The sequence below is a fragment of the Cucurbita pepo genome, chromosome 5 (genome assembly GCF_057944985.1).
Source record: "Cucurbita pepo subsp. pepo isolate OVF chromosome 5, ASM5794498v1, whole genome shotgun sequence".
In the NCBI taxonomy this organism is placed as follows: Eukaryota; Viridiplantae; Streptophyta; class Magnoliopsida; order Cucurbitales; family Cucurbitaceae; genus Cucurbita; species Cucurbita pepo.
Window position 1 is genome coordinate 15,092,858 of NC_141802.1, and position 16,348 is coordinate 15,109,205.

Consider the following 16,348-nt stretch of genomic DNA (forward strand, 5'->3'; position numbering starts at 1 on the left):
TTAGAGTGATTCCTTATCATTAGAGCTAAGTTTCTTTGCAATTCTATATAGTTTAGTTCAAGATAGATATGATTGATCTTGCTTGTGGAGTGATTCAAATCTCAAACAAATGTTCTCGCCTTAAATATTTGATCAACAAGATATCCGTTTCAAAACTCCTTAGAGTGATTCCTTATCATTAGAGCTAAGTTTCTTTGCAATTCTATATAGTTTCGTTCAAGATAAATATGATTGATCTTGCTTGTAGAATGATTTGAACCTCAAGCAAATGTTCGTCTTCAGATATTCGATCAACAAGGTGATTCTTTATCATTTGGTATCAGAGATTTCTCACCCGTTGAAGTGGAGGAAGATTCGAGAGTTGCATAGTCACATAGGGGTAGAGTTGAGATGGTGGTTTGTTAGTTAAGGGAAAGGGCCATGAGGGCTGAGTGGAGCATATTCTGTTTCTGCCATTCTGGCTTGTTTACATTCATTTTGGTTGAGAGAGAGAGAGAGAGAGAGAGAGGGTGTTTTGGGTATTTGAAAAGAAACAGAAAAGGGGAGAAAAATGGAGGTGATCCAGTTGTATAGGGGCTGTGTAGAATACGAAGGACACCTTGGAAATTGTATACAGTAACAATACAAAAACAAAACAAAACCACCCCGATAACGCCGTTGAGCCATGCTCTCTGTTTTCCCCCGTTGTCACCGCCACGTGTCCATCTCAAAACTCTACCCAGCATCACTCCCTTATTTCTCCCCCTTCCCTCCATCATATATTCCTCCTTCCGCATCCCCTGCACATTTGCCTCTCCTCCACTTTCGTTCAGCAACAAGGTCAGAAATCTCAACACATTCCTTCTTCTTTCTTCTCCTTCTTCTCTACTTCCTCCACTCACTCACTCTCTCTCTCTCTCTCTCTCTCTCTGTTCATCTTCATCATTTTCCTCTCTGTTTTTCATTTCCTCAACCATTTTATCCTAAAATCTGCTTTTAATTTTGTTTACACTTCCATCATTTGACGTACGTTAATTAATCTTTGTAACTTTGTTTCGTTATTCGAGTGTTCTTCATTTCGTTTTTTTTTTGTTGTTGTTGCGATTGAGATGCGGATTTTGAATCGTAGACGTAAAGTATTGCGTAATGCGTTCTGGATGTTTGTTGTGGTGGTTGTTTGTTGTTGCGTAAATTGAATTTTGCATCCGAGTAGTCTAGGTCGATCGTTGAGTTCTGTTTTTTTTCATTATTGCTGCTTGTGCTTTGTGCGAAATGATTTTTGTGATGTTGTAGTTTGGAATTTTGGCAGGGTGTCAATTAGAGGATAGCGGTTTGTCTTCCTCCAGGTCTTTGTAATGTCCACGCACGAGTCTGGCCCGCAGGGGCTGACGAGGCGCCCCTCTCGCAGTGCGGCGACTACCACGTTCTCGACTGAGGTATTCGACAATGAGGTTGTTCCGTCCTCTCTCGCTTCCATTGCTCCAATTCTTCGCGTCGCTACAGAGATCGAAGCAGAACGCCCTCGTGTCGCGTACCTCTGTATGTCCAATCAAATTTAATCACCGCTCCGCTATTGTGATCTATTAGACATTTATATTTTCATTCTCATTTTCACTTTCCTCTTCCCGCCGAAAAGGTCGGTTCTATGCATTTGAGAAGGCGCACAGGTTAGATCCGAGCTCGAGTGGACGTGGTGTTAGGCAGTTTAAAACAGCACTTCTTCAACGATTAGAGAGGGTAAGACTTCAATCTCTACTTACTTTCTTACTTGCATGAAATTCTATCCATTCTTTTCTTCTTTTATTTTTATTTTAACATTTATTTAGCGTAGAAGAATGGCCATTTCGTGCTCCAAATAATCTTGAATGTCTGTTGCGTGGACGAGAAAGGATAATTTCGTTATAAGTTCACATACTGAGTACAAATTTGAATTAGATGGTTAGAAATGTTTTATTAGCAAGTTATTTTCATATGATAGTTAATTTTGATAAAAATATTCATAATATTATGAAATTTGACTTCAAATGTTTATCCTTCATTTTATTAATCTTAATATGACTTAAGTGGCTAAAATATAATATTTTTCCTAAAAAGAATATTCACCTTTATATAGGATGCCTATTATCCATCTGTATATGTATTTCTTTCTCTATAGTGTTTTAAAATTTTATTTAATTTACCTTTATATTCACTTTTATATTAGTAATGGTCTAGATCTACTTCTAGAAGCTAGAGATGATGTCATTACATGACGTCATTATTCATTTCAATCTTTTAGAAAAAAAAAAGAAGAAATATCCTAATAACAACTCATCCATTAAAATTGAATCCACCTTTAATTATAGAGTGAAGGAAGTGCTATAAATAGTAGTAATAATAAAGAATGTGGAGGATGAAGTAAACTAGAATTTCACTCAATAATAATTGTTTTTTCAAAAAAAAAAAAAAAAACTATTATACTTTTTTTAGTTTTTTTTTAGAGCTATTAAAGGAATCAAATTAGTGTTTGGTAGTGAAAAAAGTATACTATAGTATTTGGTAAGGAAAATTAGTAGTTAATATCTATTTTGTTGTAAATTAAATGTGATAAGTTATTTTTAAATATATATCATTTGTTAAAAGTTTAGGAAATATAATAGTTATAAAAATTTGAACCAATTAAAAGTTTATTCATATAAGATGAAATATATGTGAAAGAAAAAGAAATACAGAAAGTTATGATTGAAATTTTAAAATTTTAGCAAGAAAATAGGAGTTGTGTTTAAAAGCTATGAGTAGGTGATTTTGTGGAAAGAAATAACAGACATATTTAAAACGGTTCTCTATAATTGCTTAACCTTGTAAAAGCAATTTCAAACACACCCCAACAGTTTTTAAGGTCAAACTCCAAATATAGAAAAAAGTCCTAATTTTTGTTGACCACTCACTTTTTTTTTTTTTAAATTTTAATTATGCTATGTTTCATCTTGAACTAATTATATTATACACCTTTTACTGAAATAAAAATTTATAATACATATAATATCAATAAATCAATGTGATAATTCAATTATAATAAAACTAATTGAATGCATTTAATTATAACTTAATTCAACAAATTATATTTTAATGTATTAATTAGTTCAATAGAAAAAAAAAATATATGTCCTTTGTGGTTTGAGAAAAAATTTAGATTTGATTGGAGTTGTAAGTTGATCTAAAGATTGATAGGATGTCAATATCAATTTTATTTTCAAGAAAAGAAAACCAGATTGTAGCTCTGTGATTGTGTACCGACCAACCAACTTAGATTAGAAGTGATGCCTTGGGAAAAATAGGATTTTACAAGGCTAATCATGCATAAAGCTTATGGAGTAGCAGTCACCAGAACCATCCTATGGAGGGACGAGAGATGATTGGAGGGGACTGGAAATAACGTATTCGACGATTCTGTTATCGAATTGAAGAATTTTAAAAATGTGTTTCTGAGAGTGAATTGAAATGATAAAATGCATGCGGATTTAAACCGTTAAAAATTCGGGCGCCCACCGTACAAGGTCCGGTGGGACTATCCCGTGCACTCTTGATATGGGACGTATCATAGATCCTGAAGTTATTCCCGCCAGATGAGATGCATGTTCTCTCTGCAATGGAGTTTTCAGTGTAGCTTTAGGTTTCAAACCGTATAACTCCCCAAGAATTCTTGTGGTCAAGTCGAAACTACTTCAATTACTAACGGAGGAAAACTGATTTCAAATCTCTCTTCGGTCCAGGATAATGCATCCAGTCTTGCGTCTAGGGTGAAAAAGACAGATGCCAGGGAAATCGAGGCTTTCTATCAACAGTATTACAAGCATTATGTCAGTGCTCTTGATCAGGGGGAGCAAGCAGACAGGTACTCGTGTAAATTTTCCAAGTTGGATTCACATCTGTTTCGATTTTGTATCGTATATCGTCTGTCTGAACTCCAGAATTTTTTCCTTATTATAACTTTTGGCAGAGCCCAGCTCGGTAAAGCTTACCAGACAGCCGGTGTGCTTTTCGAAGTGCTTTGCGCCGTTAATAAGACCGAGAAAGTTGAAGAAGTTGCTCCCGAGGTTCGTTCGATTTAGTGTCAAGTGTCTAATTGATCTTTGTTTGTCATTAGTTACGGTGTTCGTTTATCGTTTCACTTAATTGGATTGGGCTGCACGAAGATATCTAAAGTAGTATCCTCCAATGAGCAGATTATCGCTGCGGCTAGGGATGTCCAAGAAAAGACTGAAATTTATGCACCCTATAACATTCTACCTCTTGATTCTGCTGGCGCTTCGCAGTCTATAATGCAGCTCGAAGAGGTACGCCTCCTGCCACTGATAAAAGGGCACCGTGTTATCATATCAAATTCGAACTTGATCTTGTTCCCTTCCGTTTCTTTTAGGTTAAGGCTGCTGTGGGTGCCTTGTGGAATACTCGTGGCCTGAACTGGCCAAGTACGTTTGAGCAGCGCAGGCAGAAAACAGGTGATCTGGACCTACTGGATTGGTTAAGAGCAATGTTTGGATTTCAGGTATGATTTTCATGATAAGAAGCAAACAATTCTAACAACTGGCTTTGAGAGATAAACAATATGCTGCTAACATATTTTGGTGGCTACAGAGAGATAATGTTAGAAATCAGCGTGAACATTTGATCCTTCTGCTCGCTAATTCTCATATTAGACTTCACCCCAAGCCTGAACCTCTCAACAAGGTATAAAACGTACTCTTACTTGCAAATTATGCCATTTTACGGATATGTATATCCAATATATTTGTTGATTTGAACAGAGTTCATTATGCCAATATTGGGCCGTATATTTGAGTCATTTATATGTTTTTCTTCCTGGTGCATAGATAATCTCCTTGTTTATCAAATTCTGGGATTACTTTTCTTTCCCCTCACTGTTCTGAGCAAATTCTTTGGCTCTATAAATGCAGCTTGACGAACGAGCTGTTGATGCAGTAATGAACAAACTGTTTAAGAATTATAAAACATGGTGCAAATTTTTGGGACGGAAACATAGTCTAAGGTGAGATATCATTTTCTTTTTGCAAATTCTAAAAAACCATACCAGCTTTTGCAATTTTATTTTTGAATTATTATGCGATGGGGAGATCAGAAAACTAAATTTAAAGTCTTATTTTGTCTAGGCTCCCTCAAGGTCAGCTAGAAATACAGCAAAGGAAGATACTTTACATGGGTCTATATCTTCTAATCTGGGGTGAAGCAGCAAATGTTCGTTTCATGCCAGAATGTTTGTGCTATATATTTCATAATGTGAGTTTTTTTTTTTTTTTTTTTTTTTTTTTTTTTTGATCTTTTGCCGAGTATATGACCTTTTTCTCCTTTTGAACACTGTACCAGAAAATTTGCTCATATATTCTCTTAACATTATAGTCTTTTATATTCTTTATAACTAGATGGCATATGAACTTCATGGCTTGTTGGCTGGAAATGTCAGCATTGTTACTGGTGAAAATATTAAGCCTTCTTATGGTGGGGATGACGAGGCTTTCTTGCGGAAGGTTATAACTCCCCTTTACTGGGTTATTGAAAAGGTAATCACCCAAATTCTTAAGCTACAAATCATTTTATTTCAGCCAAATCCTTCAGCTACATATCATTTTATTTCAAGAATGACAATTTTCCTTTTGATCTTCCAGGAGGCCAAAAAAAGCGAAAATGGAAAAGCTCCGCACTCAGCCTGGTGCAACTATGATGATCTGAACGAGTACTTCTGGTTAGCATGACAAAGAATTGACCTTCCAGAAACTATTGGTCTTTATCGTGTCTGGTTTTGAAAGTTGTCCGGGAGCTTATTAATTTTTGAACTTTCCAATATGTAGGTCGCCTGATTGCTTTTCTCTTGGTTGGCCTATGCGAGATGATGGAGAATTTTTCAAATCAACGCGTGATCTGGCGCAGGTTCTTTTTTATTCTGAATTGATCCCTTTGTTTTGGTAGCTTAGCTCATTAAAAAAATGATGTAAACTGTTGTACTAGGGACGGAAGGGACCACAAAGAAAATCTGGAAGCACTGGAAAATCTTATTTTGTTGAAACCCGAACATTTTGGCACACATTCCGAAGTTTTGATCGATTATGGACCTTTTATATACTAGCTCTTCAGGTATGCAATTACAACACATACAAACTTTTAGGCTGTTTTCATATTACTTCTGATTTGTCGTTCTTTACTCTATATATAATCTACCCCTCTTCAATTTGTTTGTTACAGGCGATGGTCATTGCTGCATGGAAAGGAGTTACACCATTGGAGATTTTCCAAAAGGATGTCTTGTACGCCTTATCAAGCATTTTCATCACTGCTGCAATCCTTCGCCTTCTTCAAAGTAAGCAGTATCTTCATTCAAGTCGATTCTTAATATATGTTCCAAATACACTAATTCAATTAGCAACAACAATTATTATACTATCTTGTTCGACTTGTAAGGAATTATTTGAATGATTTCAATAAAGCTTCAAGGGTTTTTTTTTTTTCTTTTAAATTTAACATGGCATTAACATAAAAGGTGTTAAATTCCAATCTCTTAAGATTCTGATTCTTTCTGATTCAATGCAATTTCTTCTATCTCTTGTAATGTTAAGAATTATTGAATGATCTAATCACCACATTTCTGTTGATTTAATATTTGCTACGGGTATTAATTTGATACAAATCCCTCTTGATTTCCTCCCTTGACTCCTGTAAAGAGGCTGTTGAGAATTCTATATTAATTGTACTTTTACATAATGTTTTTTTCTTCTTGGGATTAAATCCCTAGCCAAGCTTGCAGCAATCTTCCTACATGATATGACTATATTTTTATTCGCTACTTGTATGTTTGAAAGTTTACATGACTTGTAATCGTCAACATGGTCGGGGGAGGAGGAATTATGAATCTATTTCTTTTAGTTTAGCCATATGTTTGTATGTTTACCAGAAATGACGTACATCTTTCAACTCAGGTATCTTGGACTTAGCTTTGAACTTCCCAGGATTTCACCGGTGGAAGTTCACTGATGTGCTAAGAAATATTCTGAAAGTTATCGTCAGTCTTGCTTGGGCTATTGTTCTTCCCCTATGCTATCTTCATACTTTCAAGATGGTTTCTAATAAATTCAGAGACGTGCTGTCCTTTCTTAACTCGTTGAGGGGCATTCCTCCTCTATATATAGTGGCGGTTGCTCTGTATTTGCTACCAAATTTACTTGCAGCAGCTCTATTCTTATTCCCTATGCTTCGGCGTTGGATTGAAAACTCAGATTGGCACATTATTAGATTTCTTCTTTGGTGGTCTCAGGTAGAGATGCTGCTCAATTTCTCTCTCTGTGTTTCTCTTCCTCCCTTCTTTGTCCATATGTGCTTCATCAAATAAATACATTTTGACCACTTACGACTGACGCAAGCATATACCTTAACTGCTATTCTCATGCACCCCTTTAAAATAGTGTGCTAAAAAATTGTAACCTAATTATTCTGCTGAAACCTTGTTTTCAACCGGATTACGAATATATTTTTTTATCTTCATAATTACGAATTTAGCCATGGCGTAAGACTTTGGTGCCTTACTAAGGATCGTGATCCTCATTTATGGTGTGCTTACACCAGCTTGTCTGTAATATGTTTATCCTCTTTTCCCTTTCCTTTGAGTTTCTACAAATATGCAATCATGAAAATTTGGAGCCATTTTGACCTTATCAAGGTGAAAAAACATGTCTCATGATTTCGGTCTACATGTGTTTTTAACCATATGTTTTTCTCATCTAAGAAGAGTCCAGGATGCATATAAGCTTCTTATTTGAGAACTATGTTTACTCTTTCTGCAGCCAAGAATATATATCGGAAGAGGAATGCATGAAAGTCAATTTACTCTTATAAAGTGAGTTTGACAGGCTATGGATCTCATTTTTTCCTAATTCTTTATTTTTTACAAATTCTATTTTCTTGATTAGTTGGTATGCGTTCCATGATTAGACATATTCTCTTATTTCAGGTATACCATCTTTTGGGTGTCTCTTTTGTGCTGCAAATTTTCTTTTAGCTACTTTGTTCAGGTAATTCATTTTCAAAATGGAAGGGATAGTAATTGCAGTAGTTAAATATATAGAGGTTTAATCAGTGTGGTTCTCTAACCTTTTTCTATTTAATCCCTTCAGATAAAGCCATTGGTGAAGCCAACAAAAGATATAATGAGTATTCGCCGAGTGGAATATGAATGGCATGAATTTTTTCCTAAAGGTGCTTGTTTCCCGCATGAGCAGTTCACTTTTTAATGCTTTGATTAATTTTGCTTGTGCTGAAGGTTTCTTTTCAATACAGCCAAGAACAACTATGGGGCAGTTGTATCACTGTGGATGCCAATAATTTTGGTGTGTTTTCTATTCACTTCTTTTTTTTTTGCTTTATTCCATTGCTGTAAAATGTAGGGAAAACCTTTTGTATTATCTTGGATAAAGCCTCTTGTACTTCTTTATTTAAATGCAGGTTTATTTCATGGACACTCAAATTTGGTATGCTATGTTTTCGACCATATATGGTGGTTTCATTGGAGCATGTGATCGATTAGGAGAGGTAATGTTTTTCTTGTTTAACCATATTTTTTTATTTATCTTATGAGGGGACACATCATCCTTAATGTAATATCCGTTCGCATTTTTCTCCATCCTCCTATTACCCTAGCAAGAATAATAATGTGGTATCTTCTAATGTCTCGGACTGGGTTAGAAATGACTACTTTTTAATCTGTCCGAAGATTATGATGAAAGTAATTATTTTAATTGCATCTTTTGGTTTGAAACTATTACACTGCACTAACTGTTGCATTCAACTGAAGCGCAAGTATTTCCCGTGGTGATAGAAGAATATTCAACAATGTTTCTCTAAGTCACTTATTTTATTTAAGCATAAATGTGTACTTGATTGGTCTGTATCATTTGTTTGATTTGGTTGTTCTTCTCATTACAGATACGAACTCTAGGTATGCTTAGGTCTAGGTTTCAGTCCTTACCAGGTGCATTCAACGCATACTTGGTGCCATCAGATAAGTCTCGGAAAAGGGGTTTCTCTTTGTCAAAGCGTTTTGCTGAGGTTGCTCTTTTATTTTTGGAATTTTCATTTTCTCTAAGATGTATAAAATCAGTGGTTCAAACATTATGTATTAGTAATTACTATTTTGTTTCTGTGTAGATTACCACTAGCAGGAGGAGTGAAGCTGCCAAGTTTGCACAGTTGTGGAATGAAGTGATATGTAGTTTTCGAGAGGAAGATCTAATAAGTGACAGGAAAGACTGCATAAACTAAGTTATCTTTTACTTCTTCATTTCAAGCGTTCTTTTAGTCATATTGTTCAAACTAAACTGAATTTCAAATGAATCACAGGGAGATGGATCTCTTGCTAGTTCCTTATTCATCAGATCCAAGCCTAAAAATAATCCAGTGGCCTCCCTTTTTACTAGCCAGCAAGGTCGATAGAGTTCCTTATGTTTTCCTTGATGTATATCTTACCTTTTCAATTTTTGGACATATTAGTAGTGACTATTAACAACTTCTTTACCTCTGCAGATTCCAATAGCATTGGACATGGCTGCTGAATTCCGATCCAGGGACTCTGACCTCTGGAAGCGTATTTGTGCAGATGAGTACATGAAATGTGCAGTGATCGAGTGTTATGAATCTTTCAAAAATGTCCTGAATGTTCTGGTGGTTGGAGAAAATGAGAAAAGGTTTTAAGCTACAGTTTCTTCTTATTGAATCAAACATCATCAAATGATCATAGTTTCTGTTTCCTGCAAAGAGAAGACATGCAAAATCGAACCTTAAGTTCAATATGATTTAAAACCTAGTACTTAATATGAGGGAGAAATTTCAGCATGGGATTTTGCAAGTAATAGATCATCATTTACTTCATTGCCCTTTACCGTATAGGAGGAAAGCATTAAATATTCCTTAATTGGAACGACTTTCATCTATTGTTATTTATGGATCACTTGCAAATATTTTATGAGTACCAATCATCCAGGGTTGAGTTAATGCGTAAACTGCTACTCTGTTTCTGCAAGATGCTATAACTAATCGGTGAAATGGGAATCTGTGTCAATTGTTTACGTGAATTCTAATTCTCTTTGACATTAACAGGATTATTGGAACCATTATTAAAGAAGTTGAAAACAATATTTCGAAGAACACACTTCTCACAAACTTCAAAATGGGTGCTTTACTCATTCTGTGCCAGAAATTTGTGGAACTCGTGGAGATCTTGGTAAGATAGGATGCAACTCTAAGGTATCTGCTGATCTATTATTTCAGATTGGAAACTTTGCTCTTGATTTCCTGTTTCAGAAAGATGGCGATTTATCCAAGCAAGATACAGTGGTGTTTTTGCTGCAAGATATGTTAGAAGTTGTCACTCGAGATATGATGCTCAACGAAGTCCGGTTAGCAAATATATTTTCTGTAATTTGAAGTGTATTTAATTATGTCATTGGCATCCTTAAATGGCTACTGTTATATAATAAAATGGTGATCCTTTCCTTTCTTAAATCTTTCAGTGAAATGGTAGAACTGGGTCATAACAAGGACTCCGGAAGGCAACTCTTTGCTGGTACTGACACTAGACCTGCCATAAACTTTCCTCCTACAGTTACAGCTCAATGGGAAGAGCAGGTGGGCATATTGAAAATAAATAATATTAATTTTGAGAAATTATCTATCATTCTTTGATTTTAATCGATTGAAACAAAACAATCTTGTCTTTTCGGGGTATGTCAGATTAGACGCCTCTATCTACTACTGACTGTGAAAGAATCTGCCACCGAAGTTCCTATAAATCTTGAAGCACGAAGAAGGATTGCATTTTTCACAAATTCATTGTTTATGGATATGCCACGTGCTCCACGAGTCCGTAAGATGTTATCATTCAGGTCTGGTTCTTTAACTATATTTGAGCAGCAAGTAAATGTCTATTCTATTTGGAGAAGTTCTTTCTGAATTTGAAATTGGATGCATCATCCTATACAGTATGCTTGTCGCTGAGGAATCTAAGATTCAAAATCCTAGGTTACAAACAAGTTATAAATGTACTGGCAGCATTATTAAACATATATTCATGTTTTGTGTCTAATCACTGCAAGAACTGTTTTTCTTTTAATCTTTGATATAAAAATTAGAGATTTTATACAACCTCCTTTAATAAAAATTAAAGTTTCGTTTTTCTTAAGAAACATCTTTCGTTAAACATTAAATGTTACAAGTTTACCTCAGATTTTTTGTACTTAATAATATTCTTGGCCTGTTGGCAGCATTATGACTCCGAAATATAGTGAAAGAGACTGTCTGTTCTAAAACTAACCCTAAGATGAATTTTTGGGTTGTCAACAGCATTACGACAAGAAAATATAGTGAAAAGATTGTTCTGAATCTGACTCTAAGATGAATATGTTTGGATTGTGTACAGCGTCATGACTCCATACTATAGTGAAGAGACTGTCTATTCCAAAACCGACCTTGAGATGGAAAATGAAGATGGTGTCTCCATCATATATTACTTGCAGAAGATCTTTCCAGGTGAGTGATAGAACTGGAACCGGCCCAAATATCTCTTGGTTCTTTGATAAGTGATTTATGTGACTTGTCTCATGAACGTTTGCCTTCTTGCTAGATGAATGGAACAACTTCATTGAGCGACTCAATTGTAAAAAAGACAGTGAAATTTGGGAAAATGAAGAAAACATATTACACCTCCGTCATTGGGCCTCCTTACGAGGGCAAACTCTATCCAGAACAGGTAGCTTAAATGCATTACAGCTACTATTGAGTTGATTTGTGCACTTATATCGCTGGCATTAACACATTTATTGCAGTTAGGGGTATGATGTATTATCGAAGGGCTCTAAAGCTTCAGGCGTTTCTTGACATGGCTTCTGAGAGTGGTAAGCCTGTTCATGTTGACATTTTGAGTGGTTTAGATGTCTTGTTTTCTTATCAGCACTGTCCGTGTGCTTCTCTCTAATAACTAACCATGGTTTCCTTAATGATTGTTTTGTTAATAATAGAGATACTTGAAGGCTACAAAGCGATCACAGTTCCGTCAGAAGAGGATAAAAGAAGCCAGAGATCCTTGTATGCTCAATTAGAGGCCGTGGCTGATATGAAATTCACATACGTTGCTACTTGCCAGAACTATGGAAATCAGAAACGAAGTGGGGATCGTCGAGCGACAGATATCCTGAATCTGATGGTTAAGTATGTTCACCAGCCTCTTTAGTCATTTTCAAACTTTGTTTTGCTTGGTGCAATTGATCAAAGAAACTTTTCCTTCCCCTTCACTTTCTTTTTTGGCACAGTAATCCCTCTCTTCGGGTGGCTTATATTGATGAAGTTGAGGAGAGAGAAGGTGGAAAAGCACAGAAAGTCTACTATTCTGTATTGGTCAAAGCTGTTGACAATCTTGACCAGGCAATCATTAGCTAAACTCAAGGACAAAAATGTTAATTCACGTTACCATTAGAGTAATCTTTTTTTCTTTGCTCTTATTAACAGGAAATATATCGGATTAAGCTGCCTGGTATAGCTAAGATAGGAGAAGGGAAACCTGAAAATCAGAACCACGCTATAGTTTTTACCAGAGGTGAAGCACTTCAAGCAATTGACATGAATCAGGTGAACCATCAAAACCAATATTTTACAACTTGCTTTTTAGTTATGGCTTAGATGCTTAATAATGATGGTTAACTTTCTGGATCCCTTCTAGGATAATTACTTGGAAGAAGCTTTCAAAATGCGAAACCTTTTAGAAGAGTTCAATGAGGACCATGGTGTTCGTCCACCTACAATTTTGGGAATGCGTGAACATATCTTTACTGGAAGGTTAGCTTTATTTCTGAGAAAGTGCTATGAAAAGCTGTTTGTCTTCTGTCTAACTTCAATTGTTCGCACACTGCAGTGTTTCTTCTCTGGCTTGGTTTATGTCAAATCAAGAAACTAGCTTCGTCACAATTGGTCAGAGGGTTCTTGCAAGGCCGTTAAAGTATGCTTTTCTTCTCGTATTTGATTAATTTCACATATCTTACCCAACAATACATTATTCATATTTGAAAGCAAAGCGGTCTCTGGAAAACTGTACCCGAGATTCTAAGTTGTTGATGGATGTACATATTTCAAAATAAACTAAATCACCTTTAGATAGTAGGAAAAACAAAGCAGAGCTGAAGGATGCAAAACTTTTAGAGTTAGAATATGTTGCATCAACAAATTTTTAATTTAAAATTTCTTGTAATACCTTAACATGGAAGGATTGATTTTTTATATCTTTTTCTGGAGAATGGTGAATATTTGAGAGGGAGAAATACTAGATTGAACATGATGAATTTGTCTGTTGCTCAGTTGTCAGTCCAACTAAATGTGAACATATTTTGTTTGCACATCTATAACATGTATTGGCTGGTTGTAGGGTGAGGTTTCACTATGGTCATCCTGACGTTTTTGATCGAATCTTCCATATTACCCGTGGGGGCATGAGCAAAGCTTCTCGAGGCATCAATCTCAGTGAAGATATCTTTGCTGGTATTATTCTTTACACTCCACATCCAGTGGTCAAGGGAATTTTTCTTCTCGATTTTTTATTATATATTTTAAATATTTCCTCCGTAGGCTTCAACTCAACATTGAGACGAGGAAATGTAACCCACCATGAGTATATTCAAGTTGGGAAGGGAAGAGATGTTGGTCTTAATCAAATCTCTCTTTTTGAGGCAAAGGTAGCTTGTGGTAATGGAGAGCAAATTCTCAGCAGAGACATCTATCGTCTGGGTCATCGTTTCGACTTTTTCCGCATGCTGTCTTTCTATTTCACAACAGTAGGATTTTACATCAGTGCCATGGTAAGCTTTTATATCCAAATGTTTTTTCTTTGGCTTCTGAACTAATCTGCATATTTTATTTTATTTATTAGCTTGGAAAGTTTCTCCTGTCCCTTGATTATTTGTTCCTTTTGTCATGCAGTTGATTGTGATTACAGTATATGCTTTCTTATACGGAAGACTTTATCTGTCATTGAGTGGATTGGAGAAGTCCATAATAAAATATGCTAGGTCAAAAGGAGATGATCCTTTAAAGGCTGCCATGGCTTCACAATCAGTTGTCCAGTTAGGTCTTTTAACTGCCTTGCCAATGATCATGGAAATTGGGCTAGAGAGAGGGTTCAGAACTGCAATAGGTGACTTAATAATCATGCAGTTACAACTAGCTTCCGTTTTCTTCACCTTCTCTCTTGGCACAAAGGTCCACTACTATGGGCGCACAGTCCTCCATGGTGGGGCAAAGTACAGAGCTACAGGTCGTGGTTTTGTTGTGCGGCACGAAAAATACGCTGAGAACTATAGGATGTATTCAAGGAGTCACTTTGTGAAAGGACTAGAGCTTATGATATTGCTTATAGCTTACCAGATATACGGATCATCTGCTACTGATACTGTAGCTTATCTTTTAGTCACATCCTCAATGTGGTTCCTGGTTATTTCCTGGTTATTTGCCCCTTTCCTTTTCAACCCTTCAGGTTTTGAATGGCAAAAGATAGTGGATGATTGGGATGATTGGTCAAAATGGATCAACAGCAGAGGTGGTATTGGTGTGCCTGCAAATAAAAGTTGGGAGTCCTGGTGGGACGAGGAACAAGAACACCTTCAGCACACTGGCTTCGTTGGACGCTTCTGGGAAATCGTTCTATCTATCCGATTCTTTCTCTATCAGTATGGAATAGTGTATCATCTACATGTGGCTGGAAATAACAAAAGCATCACCGTAAGCCTCTAATTATTATTTTTCATCATTATCTGATTGAATATATAACAGAAGATTTATCGACTGTCCATGGTTGAGGCCTCTTTGTTTTCTTTTATAAATTTCAGGTGTATGCATTGTCCTGGCTTGTGATTGTTGCCGTGATGGTTATACTTAAGGTTAATGAGTGAACTCCAATGACTTTTCCTGCATCAAAGAAACCCTATTTATGTCCATAATTACTCACTGATGAACGTTTGGACTGCAGATTGTGTCCATGGGTAGAAAGAAATTCAGTGCAGACTTCCAGCTAATGTTCAGACTTCTGAAGTTGTTCCTGTTCATTGGATCAGTGGTAGTAGTAACGATGCTCTTTACGCTTCTCCATCTCACGGTTGGCGACATTTTTGCAAGCATTCTAGCCTTCATGCCCACCGGGTGGGCCATTTTGCAAGTATGTCACCTAAAAACCCTACGCCGCCCTCACTTTGGTATATATATATAATTTTATTAGGAGTGTTGTGTTGTTTTATGGTGGTTGTAGATAACACAAGCATGCAGACCTGCTATGAAGGCAGTGGGAATGTGGGGATCAGTAAAAGCTCTAGCCAGAGGGTACGAGTACTTGATGGGCATTGTCATTTTTGCTCCCGTGGCCATGCTCGCCTGGTTCCCTTTCGTGTCGGAGTTCCAGACCAGGCTCCTCTTCAACCAAGCATTCAGCAGAGGTCTCCAAATCCAAAGGATTCTGTCCGGTGGCAAGAAGAACAAGTGAAACCCAAATCAAACCTCATTGCTATCTTAGTCTTCATAAGTGGAATGCCACGTCCCAACGATTATCAAGCTCAACCTCAACCTCAAGTTCATGTTCAATGAGATGCTTTGGCGTCGCTTTCCTCTTCTATCAGCCTCTCCCTTATTATATATTATAGTTTCTAATATAATATTAGTGTCACTCAATACCATTACGATCCATTTTACGTATTACATAAAATAACCCACCGCAATTTTCTCTATATTAAATCATAGTATAGTCGTACCCATATTCCCATTTGAGCTCTTCTTCAAACACCCCTAGATCTCATATATTCTTGGACGTTGAAGGCAGTGCTCAAACGTTGCCACAATATTATTGGTTTTGTTCTTTTTTATTTTATGAGAAATAAATACAGTTAATATCTTTTTCTTATGAAAATGCCTTTACTCTCTCCATGTACTCTTACAACAACGTCTTAGCTAAAATGATTCATCAATTAAAAATTATGCAAGGTCTTCAACCATACCTACCCACCTAATTACCTAATCAATCACTTAGGGATTTAGATATTATTAACATAATAGGCTTAAGGAACAACGACTTAAAACATTAATTAATCGTCCACGTTTCTGTTATCATTAACAATACGGAATTAATTCATCCATTAATTAAATTTTAAAATTTTAAAATTTAAAAGTTAAACAAATTCCAGAAGAAACCCAACCCCACCTTTACCATACTTAAAAATCTTATCCCAAAAGACTTTTGTTATTAAGATTCAATGTGGAAATACAAATTCAATCTACGACACATCAGGTGCATGAAGTCCAATGC

General features: G+C 36.1%; 1 protein-coding gene and 1 non-coding gene across 2 annotated transcripts; both read left to right on the forward strand.

The window, feature by feature from the left end:
- The first annotated feature begins 685 nt into the window (after positions 1-685).
- Positions 686-15,952, forward strand: CALS5 (callose synthase 5). Its single transcript, XM_087123725.1, has 43 exons — positions 686-819; positions 1,289-1,518; positions 1,616-1,716; positions 3,732-3,853; positions 3,959-4,055; positions 4,185-4,295; positions 4,379-4,507; positions 4,597-4,689; positions 4,917-5,008; positions 5,130-5,256; positions 5,400-5,537; positions 5,643-5,719; positions 5,826-5,904; positions 5,983-6,108; positions 6,217-6,331; positions 6,948-7,282; positions 7,809-7,861; positions 7,976-8,036; positions 8,139-8,220; positions 8,302-8,351; positions 8,467-8,553; positions 8,947-9,069; positions 9,169-9,259; positions 9,357-9,445; positions 9,544-9,704; positions 10,117-10,240; positions 10,321-10,415; positions 10,530-10,644; positions 10,750-10,901; positions 11,435-11,544; positions 11,639-11,764; positions 11,841-11,909; positions 12,033-12,222; positions 12,324-12,435; positions 12,520-12,639; positions 12,731-12,846; positions 12,923-13,006; positions 13,430-13,542; positions 13,630-13,859; positions 13,981-14,778; positions 14,886-14,936; positions 15,026-15,211; positions 15,302-15,952. The coding sequence occupies exons 2-43, from the start codon at positions 1,335-1,337 to the stop codon at positions 15,530-15,532; spliced, it is 5,745 nt and encodes a 1,914-aa protein (XP_086979851.1). The 5' UTR covers positions 686-819; positions 1,289-1,334; the 3' UTR covers positions 15,533-15,952.
- On the forward strand, positions 11,838-11,918 carry LOC111796281 (small nucleolar RNA J33). The gene has a single exon (XR_002815326.1). It is a non-coding gene; the product is annotated as a small nucleolar RNA J33 (small nucleolar RNA).
- Positions 15,953-16,348: the final 396 nt, after the last annotated feature.